This window comes from Acanthochromis polyacanthus, chromosome 6 (assembly GCF_021347895.1).
Source record: "Acanthochromis polyacanthus isolate Apoly-LR-REF ecotype Palm Island chromosome 6, KAUST_Apoly_ChrSc, whole genome shotgun sequence".
NCBI lineage: Eukaryota > Metazoa > Chordata > Actinopteri > Pomacentridae > Acanthochromis > Acanthochromis polyacanthus.
Genome location: NC_067118.1, coordinates 24,052,114 through 24,070,186, shown reverse-complemented (window position 1 = coordinate 24,070,186; position 18,073 = coordinate 24,052,114). Strand labels below are relative to the sequence as shown.

Here is an 18,073-nt window from a genome sequence, read left to right as displayed (position 1 = left end):
ATTCTATATCATGTGCAGGTATGGTAAAAAAAAAAAAAAAGAAAGAAATGCTAAAACTGGATGTTTTTGCAGAACAATCAGGTGAATATTTGACATTTCATGGCCAACACTGATACACAAACTTACCACTGGCTTTGCTGGTTTGCTCTGACGTTTTATTCTCTGGAAAAGAAACAAGGAAGCAAGTGAAAAAAGGTCATTTTTAAAAAAAAGTTTTTTTAAGAAATGGGACGTGGCAACAGTTCTGCTGTATAACACAAGGTTTTCCTAGCACCAGTATGTTCAAAATGACCCGCTTTTGAAGTAATCTCCACAATCTACGTATGTGAGGGCTGGGTCAAGATTTTGTGTCAAAATAGTCTGAATCAAAGCCATTCACGAATGGAGGGGAAGTGGAACTGGAAATAAATGCTTTCACTGTATATCGGGCCTGCGAAAGCTGAACGGTTTGGTCTCAGATGTTAATTCTGCACACAAGTCATTGCTGTGTCAATACATTACCAAACATCCTGTGCACTGGTGGGAACTTAACATAAACAAATAGCTTTAGGAGTGGAAACTCCATGAGGGAAATGGAAAATTGTAAAATTTCATAAAACACAGGATTATATGATGTATATGACGTAGGAGACGCTGCTTTTGTTTCATTTCCCTCATTTTAACAACATTTTTGCGCTCACTAGCAACAAATATCTCTTAAAAGTGCTTGCGACATGGACATCATAGAGATAAAACTATACTTACAATGAGAGGGGTGTGTTTCAGAAATGAACTGAGCATTAAAAAAAATAAAAATTCTCACCTGTAAATGAATATCTGTGCCAAGGTGTGCTTCATAATCCCTGGATAATCCCTCTTGCATGTGCAAAGTGAAGAGAACTAGGACTTTTAAAAACATCATGTCCGAGATCACTTCAGTCAGCAAAGTGAAGAAAATTGTCCAGAGATCTCACGTTGACTGAAGCAAGCAGCACACACACCTCACATTTTACACAAGTTATATTCTGCACAGGGGAAGTCTCTCGACCCCCTTTCCTCAGACGTCTTTAATCGCTCGGATGCTGTGACAATGACATCAAAATTTGTTAAAATAAGAGTTTAAACTTCCTCCCAGAGTTAATAGGAAAAAAGAAAGAGTGCAGTTCAGTCAAAAAGTTGCGTGAGTCCCGCTGGTTTAAAGAGAACAGCTCCCAGCTTGTGAACATGCATACTGGAAACTTCGCGCACTGCTGCCACCAAGCTCCAGGAGAAATGAGGGATTCTTAACCCCTGCTCGACTATTTGGGGAAAATACCCCACAACCAAAACACCTCCTCCTCCACCACCTCTGCTGCTCCTTCTTTTTTTCCTTAAATTACTCCCAAATGAGAGTTTCCCTTGAGTGCTCTTTCACAAAGACCCAGTATTGGCCCAAATAAAAACAGTACTTTGGTCAGTTGTCCAACTTCATAAAGCAATGTCTCTGACTTGTGTGCTCTAAAACCTCATGGTTGGGCTGAGCAACAACAACAAATACAACAACAACTAAACAAAAAAACAAGAAACTTAAGCCAACAGTTCTGATAATTTCCAGTGAAATTATGTTGAACCATAACTCTAGATTAATTTAGGGGAATTAGATACTTCTAATTACCAATTGTAAATATATTAGTAGCATAAAAAATAATTCACAAAAATTAAAAAAAAAGTTGCTTCAGTGTTACGTAGGCAGAGGAGGGGACTTGAAATCATGACCTCAAGGTGAAAAATGTTGTCGAGCCAATTCCGTCAACCTGAATTTTGTTTTAAACCAACTAATGCAGGAATTTGAGTTGAAATCACACACATTTTTAAGTTATTGTTATTCTTTTTCTTGTTATTATTGTTATTATTATATCATGGCATGAAAAAATGAAAAGAAGCATTTTTTAATGTATGTAGTAACATTTTGACAGGACAAAATTGACCTCTGGAGGGTTTTTTTTCTCTTATAAGAGTATACATATTCAAATATGAGGGCTATCCATTAGTTTAACATACACTCAACAAAAATATAAACGCAACACTTTTGTTTTAGCTCCCATTTTTTATGAGATCAACTCAAAGATCTAAAACTTTTTCCACATACAAAATATCACCATTTCTCTCAAATATTGTTCACAAATCTGTCTAAATCTGTGACAGTGAGCACTTCTCCTTTGCTGAGATAATCCATCCCACCCCACAGGTGTGCCATATCAAGATGCTGATTAGACACCATGATTAGTGCACAGGTGTGCCTTAGATTGCCCACAATAAAAGGCCACTCTGAAATGTGCAGTTTTATCACACAGCACAATGCCACAGATGTGGCATGCTGACAGCAGGAATGCCAACCAGAGCTGTTGCTGGTGTATTCAATGTTCATTTCTCTACCATAAGCCGTCTCCAAAGGCGTTTCAGAGAATTTGGCAGTACATCCAACCAGCCTCACAACCGCAGACCACGTGTAACCACACCAGCCCAGGACCTCCACATCCAGCATGTTCACCTCCAAGATCTTCCGAGACCAGTCACTTGGACAGCTGCTGAAACAATGGGTTTGCATAACCAAAGAATTTCTGCACAAACTGTCAGAAACTGTCTCAGGGAAGCTCATCTGCATGCTCGTCGTCCTCATCGGGGTCTCCACCTGACTCCAGTTCGTGGTTGTAACCGACTTGAGTGGGCAAACGCTCACATTCTGGCACGTTGGAGAGGTGTTCTCTTCATGGATGAATCCCGGTTTACACTGTTCAGGGCAGATGGCAGACAGCGTGTGTGGCGTTGTGTGGGTGAGCAGTTTTCTGATGTCAATGTTATGGATGGAGTGGCCCATGGTGGTGGTGGAGTTATGGTACAGGCAGGCGTCTGTTATGGACGAAGAACACAGGTGCATTTTATTGATGGCATTTTGAATGCACAGAGATACCGTGACGAGATCCTGAGGCCCATTGTTGTGCCGTACATCCAAGAACATCACCTCATGTTGCAGCAGGATAATGCACGGCCCCATGTTGCAAGGATCTGTACACAATTCTTGGAAGCTGAAAACGTCCCAGTTCTTGCATGGCCAGCATACTCACCAGACATGTCACCCATTGATCATGTTTGCTCTGGATCGGCGTATACAACAGCGTGTACCAGTTCCCGCCAATATCCAGCAACTTCGCACAGCCATTGAAGAACAGTTTTTACTCCCAAAACATGATCAGATCAGTGGTGAGAAAACATCCAAAATACACCTTTATTATTTGTTTATTTTACTATTTATTACACTCCATCTGTTTATTTAATTACAGAACACATCTGTGCAATATTAATATTTTCTACACACGGAAGAATCTGTGCAACATCAAGAACCCTCTGTGCAATATCAATATTCCCTTTATGCAATATGTGCAACCAATGCTTGTTTCACTCTTTGCTATTGTTATGTAGTGTATTGTAACAGTGTAACTAATCTATATTTTAAGTTTGTTTTTTATTTCTTACTGATGCCTCTATGTTTTTGCACTTTTCCTTTTGCTGTTGTGACATTGCAAATTTCCCCACTGTGGGATTAATAACAGCTTATCTTACCTTAAAGGAGTTTTTCCTCCTACTCTGATCCAGAAATCTCTACTTTGGCAGCACTTACACCATACTTCCCATTTTTATTCCTGTCTACTGTATATGCTGAAGGTTTTTACAGAAGAGATTGTTCATGTCAGTCACAGCTTGATTTATAGAACATTTTACTCTGAAAAACAATGTGAAAATTTGTGGAGTCAGCCTTTGGCTCTAATATGCCAACAACATAAAAAAATAATAATAAAGCTGGTTTCTTCCAATAGTCAGATATATGTTCTGGAAATTGATGCCAATGTAGAAGTATTTTGATATATAAGACCATATTTGCATATTTATACAAAAAATATAAGAAAACGTGTAACAAAAAAAGAAAAGAAAAAGAATGTCTTGTGCTTTTTGTAAGTAATCAGCTGTGGGTGTTGACAGAATGTTCCTCATCCCTCCAATAGAGTAAAGACACTTTTAGAATCTGGCTGCGCATTGTGGCCCAACATCTTAGAAAATTCATGTTGCTTTTTCCTGTAATTAGTCACCTGTCTCTACATTCTTCCAGTCCAATTCACTCGGGCTTTGTCATGTAATCCGCATCACACTGTCACAGTAAAGTGTCCAAATCTGCAACATGTTTTGTTTGTTTTGGTGCTGTCCTTGGTGCTGATTCCTAATTCGACAACTCAAACACCTGCGACACAGTTTGTTATCTCTACAGTACTTACACATGCATGAAATCCTCGAATGTAGTGGAAACGTCTTTATATTTATACTTTTCTCTACTTTAAGACAGTGCATTTTTTCTGTAAACGATTCGGACAATTCAAGAAAAGCAAACCACATACTGTCAGAATAAAACACAGGAACATTTCGCAGACATCTTGAAGACAGAAGCAGCTAAAAGTTAGATGCTTTTCAGTCACTGCAGGGGGGAAATCCATGTGCTTCTGTGTTGATGTTTTCATGTTTCTACCATCTCTCTACCATCTCTCTTCTTCTTCTTTGAAGCTTCCCCAGCCTTCTGTTTCCACACAATCAGCATCTCACTGGAGTCATCTCTAATATTCAGCGAAGCTTATTAGTAGCAACGTATCCAGTTTCACATGACTGAAGTTCATTTCCCCATAAAACACTACTTAGATGTGGTCAGGAACAGTCTGCAGAGCTTCATCTGGGTCTCTGTTGATGCTGACATTCTGCAAAGACGGCGACAGAAACATTTAGAGTCCATCGAATGTAAAATGATGTCAGCTCAGTGGCAGTTACAGCATAAATTAACATTGGATTTGCATTCTTTTGCTTTAAATATATTAGGAATACACAATACAAATATGCAATTTGGAACAAAATGACCACTGACAGACAGATGAAATCATAATAAATATGGCGTGCCTTATGTGTGAGTTTAAATCATTTTTTTTATGTTGCTCAGTGAATGCTTACATTTAACACATTTTATGTTAATGTCTGCACCTGCCAGTATGCAGTCACCATAAAAGGAGGTGTAATAATTTGTTAAAGTCAGAGTGGGACTGAGTAACAGTGCTCCTTATTCCTGGCAGCTTTGGCAAAAAGCCACAGGCCTTTCTTTTCACATTTGACCTCTCATCCAAATGGCTTCTTCAATCTCCAAATCTCAGATAACCATGACGTGAATCATTGAGAATCTACACAGATGTAGTGCACCTTAACACTTAAAAATACAGAATTTTGACTGAAAAAACAATATATAAATATATCATTTATTATTACATATAAATATGTGTATATTTCTGCTGAACATCCTTTCAGCAGAGAGGATCATTCCTCACCTCTGCATATACCCACTTTATCAATACATACAAATTACAAAACATTACTGCCTGACATCAGACATAGTTAATGTACCTCAGGCTAATAGTTGGCAAAGCTAAGCGTCTATTATGACAAATGTGGAAACTTACTGCTGGCCGCTCTCTGTGTGTGTTGACAGCTTCAATATTGAGGAAATATGACTCGACTTTGCACCCTACAGTTGAAGAGAAAGCCAGACAGTCAGAGGAAGATTTGAAGACACTGGCTATGTCATACACTCAGGCATTTACCACGTACCATAGGCTATCGGAGTGAGTTTGAGCACCGTGTGAAGGGGGCATCTTAAATAAGGCAGCTCATCTTCAGACAGAGGAAAACACAATATGCAATGAGTGTTTGTGGTATCAAAACAACATCACATACTTGTGTATCATAGTAAGTTAAGGAAAACAATCAAGCCCGTGCAGAAGTTGAGGAAGGTCTTTATTTATACCTGCAGGTTTGTCAAGGAAGTAGGCCAGTAGACAGCGCATCACAGCTTGGTGGCAGACAACCAGGACATTTTCCTGCCTCTCCAGCTCCATGATGACCGGCTCGAGACGATGGACAAGGTCCTCGTAGGACTGGACAAGATACAAAATACCTTAAAAGTTCACTTATTTTTCAACCACATTCATTCTTATCTTCTCAGAGCGTTGACTGTAGATGCTACCAACTAACCCAAACTTGATTTTGATGTGATTCTGGCATAATTAACATGTCTGGCAGTAAATTAAAAAAAAGGATGGTGGAAGGGCTGGACTTTAGAAAATATCCTTTCTTGCTTTATTGGAAACTTTATTGGAAGATTATTCTCATATTTTTCCGTTAACTATGAATGTACAGCCAAGAGATAATTAGCTTGGCTTAGATTAAAAACTGGCACAGAAACACGATCCACCTTCCAGTTCCTCTGAAACTCACTAATTAGCACATTATGTGTTGTCTCTAGTAGATTAAAGCACATTTAACTATTTCTTTATTTCCAGTTTATGTTTTTTTCCCCTGCTTCACCACATTTTGGGGAAAAAAAAAGTAGTTTCTAATCTGCTACATATATTTGACGGATTTATTGATGTTCATATATGCACATTTGGACTAGATATATGAAATAGAATGAAGAATTACATTTAATGCAGTATTATAGAATAATTCAAATTAACCCCACCTTCACCTGATGTGACATTACTGACTTGTATTCAGTGCATTAATAAATAAAATCCATAAATATAAAGCTCTGGAAAAGGATGTACTGCATGGTTTGTATTTACATTTTAAGCAAGATTGAATGCTTATACTTATGTATTTTTACATAATCTCCATTTTGATAAAATGTCTTTTATTGTAACAGATGTATTTTACTTGAGCAAAAATATGAGAGTATCTGTTCCACCAGTGCTTGCTTTTTGTTTTCAGAACAAAGTGTTGTCCTCCATGTGTTTTCAAAAATGGTGAACTTGCTAAGAAGTAGTCCTACTCCCTCTTTGCGTTCTTTATGTTCAGCTAATCCAACCATCTCCTGTTAACAGCTACCTTTCATTTCAAAGACAAATATCAGAATGGCATCAATCTTCTTAGTACACTCTACACCAAATCAAACAGCATTTTTTCTCAAAATTATTGAGCTATTCCTTGAATCTACAAACTGCTCCATCAGAGCCTATCACTTGCCAAAAGATCTGAATGTTTCTACTGGGCAGATTCTCAGCATGAGCAGTATGTTCCTAAAACTCCTAGTTATACTTTGTTGAATAAGCAGACTATTTTCTTTTTTAAAAAGCATTACAAGATAGTTCAGCAGCGCTCACCTCGCCCTTAGGGTAACGATAACGATACTTGTCCTGGTCTCTCAGTGCGAATTCTTCTGGGAAATTCTCCTGAATCTCTTCGTAAGTCAGCTCCTCACACACACCCTGAGTGAAAAGCATTTAAATTAATAACACGACTGTAAAGTCAATCTAAGTACACGATAATCTGAGCATTCGCTGTATTGTAACCCTGAAATCAAAATCTGAAGCACTGAAACACAAAAGCTCTGATGGCCAACAGGTATCATCAGAAGGAGGCCGCTTGAATGAGGGAGTCCATGTGTATGACGGTTTGCTGAATTAACCACTGACAAGAATGAAAAGGAGAGAGAAGCTTTCTACACCTCGATGGGCCACCATTCCAGCCCCAACTACACTGAGGAAGAGCAGACAATGCAAACTAGACATTATGACCAGCAAAGACATTGTAATAGCTTTTGAGATTTTCTTTCTGTATATAAATACAATATAAATCCATTAATGAGTAATTACTCTCCTGTTTCAGTTGTCTTGTTGTTGTCTCTGTTCATTATAAGTATATATAAGTGAAAACTCAATCAGGCAAAATGAAACATTGAATGTAACTTGTAACTTTTCATATAAAATGACAACATATAGACCCTTATGTAGACCAGTTTTTGGGGTCCTATGTATGAGTCTACGTCACCATTTTGCATTGTGAAAGTAGCAAAAAAAATGGAACCCTATTCTTGCCATACATTATATTTTATGGATGTTTGAGGCCTCACAAGTTGGGAAAATGTAGACCCAAACTGGGTTGTAGGAGGAAGGATGGATACGTTCACTCATAAACACTTGCACAAATGTTCTGTGGCCTCAGTACCACTTTCTTTTTTATTGCAGCCCTTTTCTGTTTACAAAGGCCCATTAATTACTGGAGCCATTCAATCAGCTGGATCTGCTAGTAACAGATCAAACCAAATGTCATGGCTGTGTTTTAGAGATATTAAAACCCTAAAATGGTTTCCCAGAAGACAAAAATCCACAGATTCATCCAGAACATTTTACAGAACTTTGTCTTTGACATAAACTGACCATTGGACTACAATTCCAACATGCTAACATTTGCTAATGGGCATGAATCACACACTAAAGCCTTTGAATGAAGGGAATGCCATAAAAAAAATTAACGATTTCAAATTTAAACAGTTTGAGGTTCATCAGAGTTATTCCACTTCATCTTGAAGGCAACATGAGTGTGTGTACACATTAATGGCAATCTATTAAACAGATGTGGAGAAATTTATTGATGCAGGGATGTACTTACAGCGTCTATCTCATTGAGAGCCTTCCACTGTTCATACTGGACTCCCAGAGTCTCTGCAGTCTGAATGGTCCTCTTCATGTGGCTTGTCCACACCTTCAGGTCAGTGATTTCCTGACTTCTAATGAAGTTTGCCAAGGCACTGGCATACTGAGGAGAGAGGGGACGAGTCACTCTATTGGATTATGTTTCTTTGCGTCTAAAATATTAAATGTTCATAATTGAAAGAAAAGGAATGAACCCCCTAAAGGCCATCTTTACAGCTCAGTCTGCTCACCTTTAGTCCTCGAGGAGATAAGCCTGAATCTCCACCAATGCGACCTAACAGGTTGAGTTCGCTCTCTCCATGGCGGCTCAGGTAGATGGATCTCGGTGTGACATGGATGTTCATCAGGTAGTAGACGATTCTACTTTGAATGTGGTCCTGAATTTGGTTCACCAGGTATCTGCTGCCCACGTCGAAGATCTTTATGTAGGAGAGTTTCCTGATCAAAGTCGTGGCAATGAATGAAACACACTTTAAAAACAACTTTGTCAGAAATCAAGAGCAAGTTATTTTTCTGTATATCTGTCCATCTATCTGTAGGTCTTACCTGTCTTTCTCATCATCTATAGGCATGTAGCTTGCCCTGTAACACTCGATCCGCTGGACAAAGTCCTCCATGGCTTCATCTATGTCACGATCCACATAATCCGGACTCCCAAATTTTACTTGCTGGAAACAAAAGCCAGTTTTGGAATTTAACTGAGAACACTATGCTTCGGCCTCTGTAAATGTTGCTGGTTTTGTAAATGTGTTTCTCACCTTGATGTTCTCTGCAATGATTTCTGGGTCATCACAAATAGATTCTACGAAAAACACCTGCACAAAAAAGGTCATTCAAAGCTCTGATTTATTAACTGATTGTGAAACATCTCCATGTGTTTGTCACTTAGTTTGTCCTCAAAGCATAGTCCAGCCAAGAGATGGCTACCTCAGCTTAGGACAGTGGAGGAAGGACTCTTATCAAAGGCAGCTAAATCAAGCCAGCCACACTCCCAAACTACACAGACTTTGAAGCCTGAATTCTATTTAATTCAGGAATTATTTTCAGATGGAGGCCTGGAACACCAGTCACAAGGAATGAATTTATGTATATAAAAAAGAAAAAAAAACATCATGACTTAAGGAAAAAATGTATGGACTTATTGTTTTTATGAATGGGAGTCTATTGGAGCCGGAGCTCTTTGAAGCCAGCACCCAGTGGCTGTAGGTGGTGTTGCACTTTAAAGCCCTTCTACAATGGCTTGACTTTTCAAAGACGCTCATCTTTTTTTATAAAGTCTATGATCATCACAATGAGTTTGTGAGGAAACCAGCACTGCAGCACAGAATGGTCCGAACTATAACTGTGCCTAAATCCTTAGCTTTTTTAAAAAAAAAAAAAACATTTTTTAAATGGTTTTAACAAATGAAGTACAGCATGTATTTAGTGAGCTTTAAGAATGTTGGTGGGTAGATTTCAACTGTTTCCTGCCATCCAGTAGTTAAGCAAAGCTAACTGGCTGTTGATAGTACATTAAAGCTGGGATTGGCAGTATTTCTTGGCATCACTGGGCAGAAATTCTAGATGAACCTTTCAAAATCTTCTAAACCAAGTGACTTGAGATGAAACTACACATCTGCACCACTTTTTTAATTAAAAAAATAGAAAGATACAACAATCATAACACACAACACACAAATTAAGATTCAAGCAGTAGTTCCTAATCTTTTTTTTTTTTGTGACTCTACAAAACAGTAGTCTTTACAGCCCCTTTCATACAAGCATTCCTTTTCAGCTGTGACGCCAGCTGAACGTGTCGTCTGCATGTCTGAATGCACACCCTGCTCAGTTTTCCATAAAGGTTGTGACGACAATCTTACTAGGTTGGTACTTGAGTTGTGTGAAGTGTTCAAAGGGAAGCTTTCGGCACTAATATTAGTCTTTGCTCTGAGTTTATTAAATACCTGCAGCATCAGACAACAGCAGGATGGACATGAGTGTTTAAAAAGAAAAATCCTGCAATGGAGACTTTATTCAACCAGATATAAAGAGTCTTTGCTGCAAAGCTAGCACTTAGTGTGGGACGTAGTGGGGCAATAGATTAACAGAGAACATTCAGTCAGGAGAGAGATTTAAATCCGGTGTCAAGCAAGAAGTGAATGTTGACTTGTAGTTTTAATTTTCAGTATTTATGCATGTTTGAAGCTTGTTTTTCCTTTGTTTTTGTGCTTGTTTTCAGATTTCTGCCCACTGCAGCTTCAGCATTTAGTGTCCAAACATTCCAGTGGTAGCAATCTTCTCATCTCACTCTTTATAAAAGGCAAACACAAAGCGCAGTTCTTTTAATCATTCCTTTAAATATAAAAAGTGTCACTTGCCTTGTAGCCTTTCTCCTTTGCCAAGCTAACAATGACCGCCCTCCTCTCCCTCGTGGTGTTGGTAGCATCAAATACCTGTATGAGAAAGAACACAGCTGGGGTCAACACATCCCTATAGTGTTTGGAAATAAAGTACATTCATGCTCTTTCAAATTATGTTATTAACAATCAAACATCTGAATAAAAAGCTGTTGTTCTACATTGCTTATTTTAATGCAATGTGGATGTCTAAATCATGTTTTCTATTTTGAAAGTCATATTTATACGTGCAGAAATTTTGTTCAGAATGTTTTGTCTCATTTGCTTATTATATTCTCTGGCAATAATAATAAAAAAGAATAAATAAATGAATAACCAGCATGTTTTATTATGATTAAAGGGAGATTTTCAGTTGTCCTCTTACTCACAGCTACTTGTCCTTGCTCCTTTGTGAAGTAAGCACTGACGTCTTTGAGTGCAGCTGCTGCACAGGCCCTGAAGGAAAAGTTAGACCAATAAAGGCAAAGCAACAAAAACCCTGCTAAATATTAGTGGATGTTAAGTTAGGTGTGATAAAGAAAGTGGAAGATGTATCACATATCCATCCATCCAGTATCTATACACCACTTAATTCTCATTAGGTCGGAGTCTATCCCAGCTGATTTAGGGTGAAGGCAGGGGACACCTTGGACAGATCACCAGTCTATCACAGGGCTGCACATAGAGGCAAACAATCACACTCACATTCACACCTACGGACAGTTTAGAGTTACCAATTAACCTGAGCATGTTTTTGGATTGTGGGAGGAAGCCGGAGTACCTGGAGAAAACTCACACATGCACAAGGAGAACATGCAAACTCCATGTACAAAGATCCCCGGTCCAGGCTGGGACGTGAACCAGGGATCTTTGACAGTTCTAACCACCAAGTCACCGTGACTTTCATCTTTTAATGACTTATGAGAATATTAGTGTCCTACTTACTTGCGGATCCTCATGGCCTCCTCATTATCAGGTTTAAAGAACTCAAAGTTCTTATAGATCTTGACAGCCTCCCTGCGATACTGCCCCACGTTAAACACTGGGTGAATAGGAAAACAGATACAATGCAGAGTAGACTCATCCTTTGGGCAGAAAGAGCTTAAAGAATGTATGATGAACTGTAGTTAACAGCTACCAATAAAATACTCAGCTCTTTGTTTCATGCATTTATGTGATCAGGATTCAAAGATTTACTTTGGAAACTGACTTTTTGTAGGAACCCCGATCCAGTTCAGATAGCGAGTTAGCTTCTTGGAGATGTACGTCTTCCCTCTGGCCGGTAATCCAACCATCACAATCACTGTAGGAGAGTTACAGAACTGCGGCACAGAGGCTGAGAAGAAAACAAACATGACTTCATGGTGTTCATAGCTGCCAGTATTACTGACAGACACCAGACTCCTCCTTGACAGTAGTAATGTCCCCCTCCAAATGTTTCTTGGGGCTTACTCTAGTGTTTCTGTTGGCGATGGCTTCTATCACCTTGATGGTGGTCAGCTTGACTTTGACAGTCGTTGCAAAATTAGTTAGGTTGGATTGTTGTCAGGCTTTTGTCTTTTTTTAATGACACTGGTATTTTCTTTAACATTGGTGTTGTAGTTGGGCTGAATGACACATGCAAATTGAGGTTTTTAGTAAAGATTTGGAGGCTTTGAGTAGCAGAGCAATCTTACATGTACCTTCTCAGCAAGTTGCCATACCCAGAATGTAAACACCCATTTTGATTTAGGTTAAGTGTTGTCCTGTTTTTTTCTTTGTGGTGAGAACCCAGATAGCAAACTATGGGTGAATTAATGTTGAATCTATGTTGAGACCTAACGTCGAAATTATACAGAAAGCGCAAGGTTGATAAAATGTTGAGTCAACATTTGCTTACATAGATTACATGTTTGCAAACATAGATTCAACATTAATTAAACATTGACCTGTCAAACATTTTAATTAAACCAAAATACAATGTAGATTCAATGGTATCTTTTAAACACAAACTTCAATGTTGACAAAATGTTGTTGAATCAACGTTGATCCAACCGTCAGTCTTCAACCGTAACCACAATTCAACCTTCTTAACCCTAATTCAACATTGATTTAACATCTTTTGCTATCTGGGTAAAGTGTGATTTATGGTTGAAAAGCAAACGTTGACTCAACATTTTATCAACCTTGCGCTTTCTGTATAATTTCGACGTTAGGTCTCAACATAGATTCAACATTGATTCACCCATAGTTTGCTATCTGGGAAGGGAGATCAATGAGATTGAGACTTCACAAACGTTTACTGCACATGTGATCTATTATTCAGAAGTACAGCATCTGTCTCATGTTCAGATGATCAAAGATTATCTAGAGTCACAAACACCTCAGTGATGCTCTGTGTTGATATACATGTGTTGTGCGTCACTGCAGTCTTCATTAACAGGAAATAAGAGCTCCACAGTGCAGCTCAGATGTCTGAAAACCATTGCAGAGTCACATGTCTTATCTGGCCATGTATGGCAGAAAACTGCCCCAATCAACCACAAACTAAAATAAACAGATTATAGAACAATGAAAACATAATTTGGAAATTGTCAAATACAACCTTGGACAGTGAAGAACAGCATTTACCAACATGTTTCTCCTCTACATGTAGTCTCATCGCAGAAACAAGCAGAGCAGCACAGTGAGCTGCACCATATGGCTCACAATCACGAGGACAAAACACTGCTAATCTCCAACTGTGTTAAAATCAGCTCGGCTACATGAAACATCCTAATCTAACACCATGATTCCAAGTGGATAAACCAAAGGCCTTCCTTCAGACTGTATCCAGGCTCACAATTATTGAAACTACAGTGAAGAAAAGAGAACTTACTGAGGCGCCACTGTATCATTAAATGTCCCTTGTCAGGATCACTTTTGAAATAAATCCGGTCACATTTCCACACAAAGCTAACATTTTCTGTTTCTTACCCGGTCGTGACTCAGCGTGCTTTACTGTCTGGGTTTAAAAAATGCCAGTAATTTATAACTCAGACAACAGGGTTGCTTGCCAGTCAGCTGAGCCCCCACAAGTACCCGGATGGGGGTATGTGTGTCCATGCAGGGACAGACAGTGTGTCAGCCTCCAGGCTGTTCGATTATCAATGGAGTATGCTGCTTCAGCAAAATGCTCAAAGGGCACAGCAGACACTGAACAGAGAGCCAACTCTGACCTGCTTCGGTCCAGCCTGGCTGCCTCTCCCAGACTGCTGCCTTCCTACTTGCATCCCTGACAGGACAGAGCTCAGTCCAGAAGCATCAGAGGGAAAGGATTCATTTACAGACAGCAGGCAACTAACCTGTAACTGCAGGAAGTGGTAATGCAGACTTCATCTGCTGAACCAAGAACTGAGTTAAAGCAGAGGCAGAACAAACAAAGGGCAGAGTGGCTTCTATTGCAATGCCAAACGTGATTATTTACTTCACTTACATCCCCTCCTGCGGTTCAAGTTGCATCCCATCCACGGCACCCAGATCTTGAGCAGAGGAGTCTGTGTGAGTTTCTTCTGCTCTGTGGACATGTTCATTGTCAAAGCCATGAGGCCTGCGTTTAGGAAAGAACGACTGAGGCGAACAATTCTGTGATCTGTGTGCATGTGTGTGCTTCACTGGACATCTACTGCAGGTCAGCTGACTGTTGCTAAGGAGAAGTACTTGGGAGGCAGGAGGGGGCGGATCTGAGGCCATGCAGCTTGTCTGCCTCTCCGTCTGTTTCATGATTATAAAGGCCTGTGCAGAGCTGCCAAACTCTCTGCAGTGACGTCAGACAACAGAAGCATTCAGTTCTGTTGTGTTTTACATCTGTTGCTGAAATTAAGCTGGTTTCTCAGTCAGAGTAAGAGCAACAGAGTCACATAAAACACGTATACCACAAGAGGGATGCTCTGATGAATGTAAATGAGCAAAGTTGGTGCTTGGTTTGTGTATCAGCCTGAGAAGTGTGGAGTTGGGCTTCTTCTTTCTCACTACTAGAAGGCAGTTTAACCTGGACCTTAAATCTGTTAAACTCAATGAAGTTACTGTTGTCCTGCACTAGATTAAACTACAAGTTGATCATACCATGTTCTCAGATTCTGTTAAAACACTTTATGTGTAAAAACTCCTTGAAATGCAATGGTTGAGAGAAATCTTTTTTCATTTTTTAAAAATATTTTTTTATTTTATTACACACTTTGCATTTAGATTCAGCATGTGAACAATAACTTCGGCTGTGCATCAGCTGAAGCCCCTGTCAGCTGTCATGTCTCCTCAAGAAACAGGGCAGGGGCACATTTTAAGGGCGGGGTTTTTTTTCTCGATCGTGGCTCAGTTTGACCTGGATTCGGTGTCTTTCTGTGTTTGTTTGGTGTCTTTATGTAACTTGGAGACCGTGTTTGATTCATTGTGATAAAAGCTGAGGTTTTCAGGTCGGTTTTCCTGCAGGTTTTTGTTGTTCTGCCGTTTGCTGAACTCTGCAGATTATAGCACAAAGAACAAACCTATGAAATTTTGATATTTTTTTTTCCAAGTCATTGACACACTGACATCTAGTTACTTGGTTTGGTTATCTGTCAGCCACTGAAAAAAGATTTGTCAGTCAGAGATCATTGGCCAGAGTCATTTAGCAGACATTTGGGAGTACAATCATTTTCTATCACAGGCCACAAAACTGACTGCAAGAATCCACAAGCAGTTTTAAAGTTTTCAAACTGAATCGGTCAACTGTTCAGATCATCAAAAATTTTGGAGCAAACATTGGTTCTAAGTAGACCAAGGTAGATCAGACTGAAACTCTTTTTGTGTGAACCCAGCTTCAGAAAATGTCATGATATGATGTTTCAGTGGGCTCTATATCAAGGTCCCAGTACTCAAGCCTTAATGTCACTCATTCTGTGAACCACTAACAGAGAACATCCTGTACCCAGTTTTGGCCTGTTTTCAAAGTCTGACAGGCAGTTACTCTACAGCAGAGATAGCCACAAATACTTCCGGAATAAGCTGTGCCATTACGAAAAAAACACATCTTCCAAAAAAATAGAAAATTCTGGTCCTTGTATTTCTTCTCATGCACATTTACGTGCACACATTAAAGCATGTACCGTAAATGCGCATGAGGGGCCTAAGAGGAAGTTCTCAGGAATTTAACAAACTGTAGCAAATATTTGAAAGCACCTCTCTTCTGTTCCCCTGGTATTGCAGACTTGTCAAATATTACTTTTTTTCTCTTCGTAGGAAGTTGCAGGACTTGCTACTCTACATTCTTTCAAAGCTTGTATTACCTCTATAAATGTAACTGAGCAGTTTTTTCATTTAGTAGGGATTTGCTTCTTTGCTGCATAACGCACAACACCACATGGAGTCTATTTGTACTCTTTATGTGCTGCAGTCAGTCAGTATGTAGTAGCACATCTCCATGTACCACATGCTAGTAGAAACTTTGGTGTAAGGTTCCCTTTGTGTACTGTTGTCGCATGCTCTCTGAGTTTGTCGTGATCTCACCTGCACTGTCACACCTCAGAAGCCTCATACGTTCCGGATGAGGAAACTCCATTCTGTGTTAATCCCAATGCAGCAACCAGCAGACCATCAACACAATCAACACACAGAACTATATGGCCAGAGGCAACAGAACTTATGATCTTTTTAAAGAAGCTGAACCCCCATGCCAAAGTATTCTCAGCCCACCCCCATCCCTGATTTTCGTGACACATGGACATATGATAGCAGCACACTGGGCCTGTCCTTTAATGTTTGCCAGGGACAGAGTTCACAACATACACAGGAGATGAGGGTGACTCGGCATTTGGCGTGTACATCATGGCAAGTGCAAAGGTCACTGAGACAGTGACTGTCGCTGCACAGGGAGACACGACAACATTAAGGCTTACAGAGTGTGATCACTCATGATATATGTCAGCAGTGGGGGCCCTATGGCCATCTGTGTGGCACATGTTTAATCTCACTAATCTTACACTCTTGCACCAATGGGCAGGGAGTGATATTTGAGATCAAAACCCAGAGTGCAGTTGCATTATCGTATGTGACGTCTTTAGTATAGCACAGAACACACAAGACGGCTTACATACAGTATATCCATGTATACAGATGGTGGAAGACATTGTTGAAGAAATTTCACTCTAAGTCCTTCAATGTTTGCTGTAGTGGGGTGTTTATTGGTATTGTGGCATACAGTGGGCTGACCAACACAGAGCAGGAGTCTGTGAAGGTAAGCCGATCCAGAGCATTTGGTGAGTAACTTCTATAGGGAAGGTCAAAGAGTGGGTCAGAGGGTAGGGAGGAGGCCGTTTGTAAATACAAGGATGAATAGGGGTTAATTTGCGTATGGCTGCTAATCAGTAACAGAGGGTGAGACAAACAGAACAAAGAGTAATTCAATCAAAGGATCTGGCAAACAGCTGTGATAACTGGTGTGATAAGTGTTGACAGACAGTAGCAAATAACCAAAATTAAAGGCATGTGTATAACCATGGGGAATGGAATGAAGAGGAAAACACATGACACTAGTACCAAAAGGTGTGCTATTTTAGTGACAAGATGTCATATGAATATCATTTGACTCTTTACAGTCACTGTATTACCAGGGTTAATTAAAAAAAAGGACTAAGCTTTAAATCGCTACACAACCTGCATGCAACAGACATGATATTATGAGATCTGACCTAGATACTGAAGTGTTGTGATTTATTTCTCTTATAATTCACCATTTACTATTTATCTGAACAGTATATTATGGTGCATTTGGTATGGCTGTAATCCTTTATCATCAAAACAAATGGGAGGACATCAGAAGTCACATCCTCTCAACAGTTTAGCTCAGGAGATGTGATGCAAAATACCTGATTTCGGGTATGGCAGAAAGAAAATGGCCATATAAGGCCTTTTTGCCAACATTTTTTTCACATATTGCCTAAACTACAACAAAAAATCAGAATATGCCCAACATCAAACATCAATTAACCCATTTTTTTTTATTACAGTGAAGAAATAAAGCATGAAAGGGATCTGGGGTTGCGTCAGTACGGGTGGAACAGGGCAAATGTAATTGTGTGAAGGACAAATGAACCAGGTCATGTACAGCGCTCTTGAAAACAGCCTTCTTCCATATGCTGGAAAACTCTTTCCTGCCTCGAATGACTGGAT

The 18,073-nt window shown here is 39.5% G+C and overlaps 1 protein-coding gene across 4 annotated transcripts; it reads right to left on the bottom strand.

Annotated features, from left to right (window-relative positions):
• Positions 1-3,230: 3,230 nt before the first annotated feature.
• pfkfb1 (6-phosphofructo-2-kinase/fructose-2,6-biphosphatase 1) lies at positions 3,231-16,525 on the bottom strand. 4 transcript variants are annotated; one of them, XM_051949103.1, is made up of 14 exons: positions 16,412-16,525; positions 12,120-12,245; positions 11,855-11,951; positions 11,299-11,365; positions 10,892-10,966; positions 9,293-9,349; positions 9,081-9,202; positions 8,765-8,972; positions 8,491-8,637; positions 7,203-7,307; positions 5,849-5,978; positions 5,653-5,715; positions 5,505-5,569; positions 3,231-4,757 (listed from the first exon to the last, which is right to left on the bottom strand). In XM_051949103.1, exons 1-14 carry the CDS (start codon positions 16,461-16,463, stop codon positions 4,698-4,700), a joined length of 1,374 nt encoding a protein of 457 aa, XP_051805063.1. In that variant the 5' UTR covers positions 16,464-16,525; the 3' UTR covers positions 3,231-4,697. The 4 variants fall into 4 exon arrangements, with proteins under 4 accessions (XP_051805063.1, XP_022045518.1, XP_051805064.1 ...); XM_022189826.2 differs by lacking the exon at positions 16,412-16,525 and adding an exon at positions 14,364-14,969; XM_051949104.1 differs by lacking the exon at positions 16,412-16,525 and adding an exon at positions 13,865-14,968.
• Positions 16,526-18,073: the final 1,548 nt, after the last annotated feature.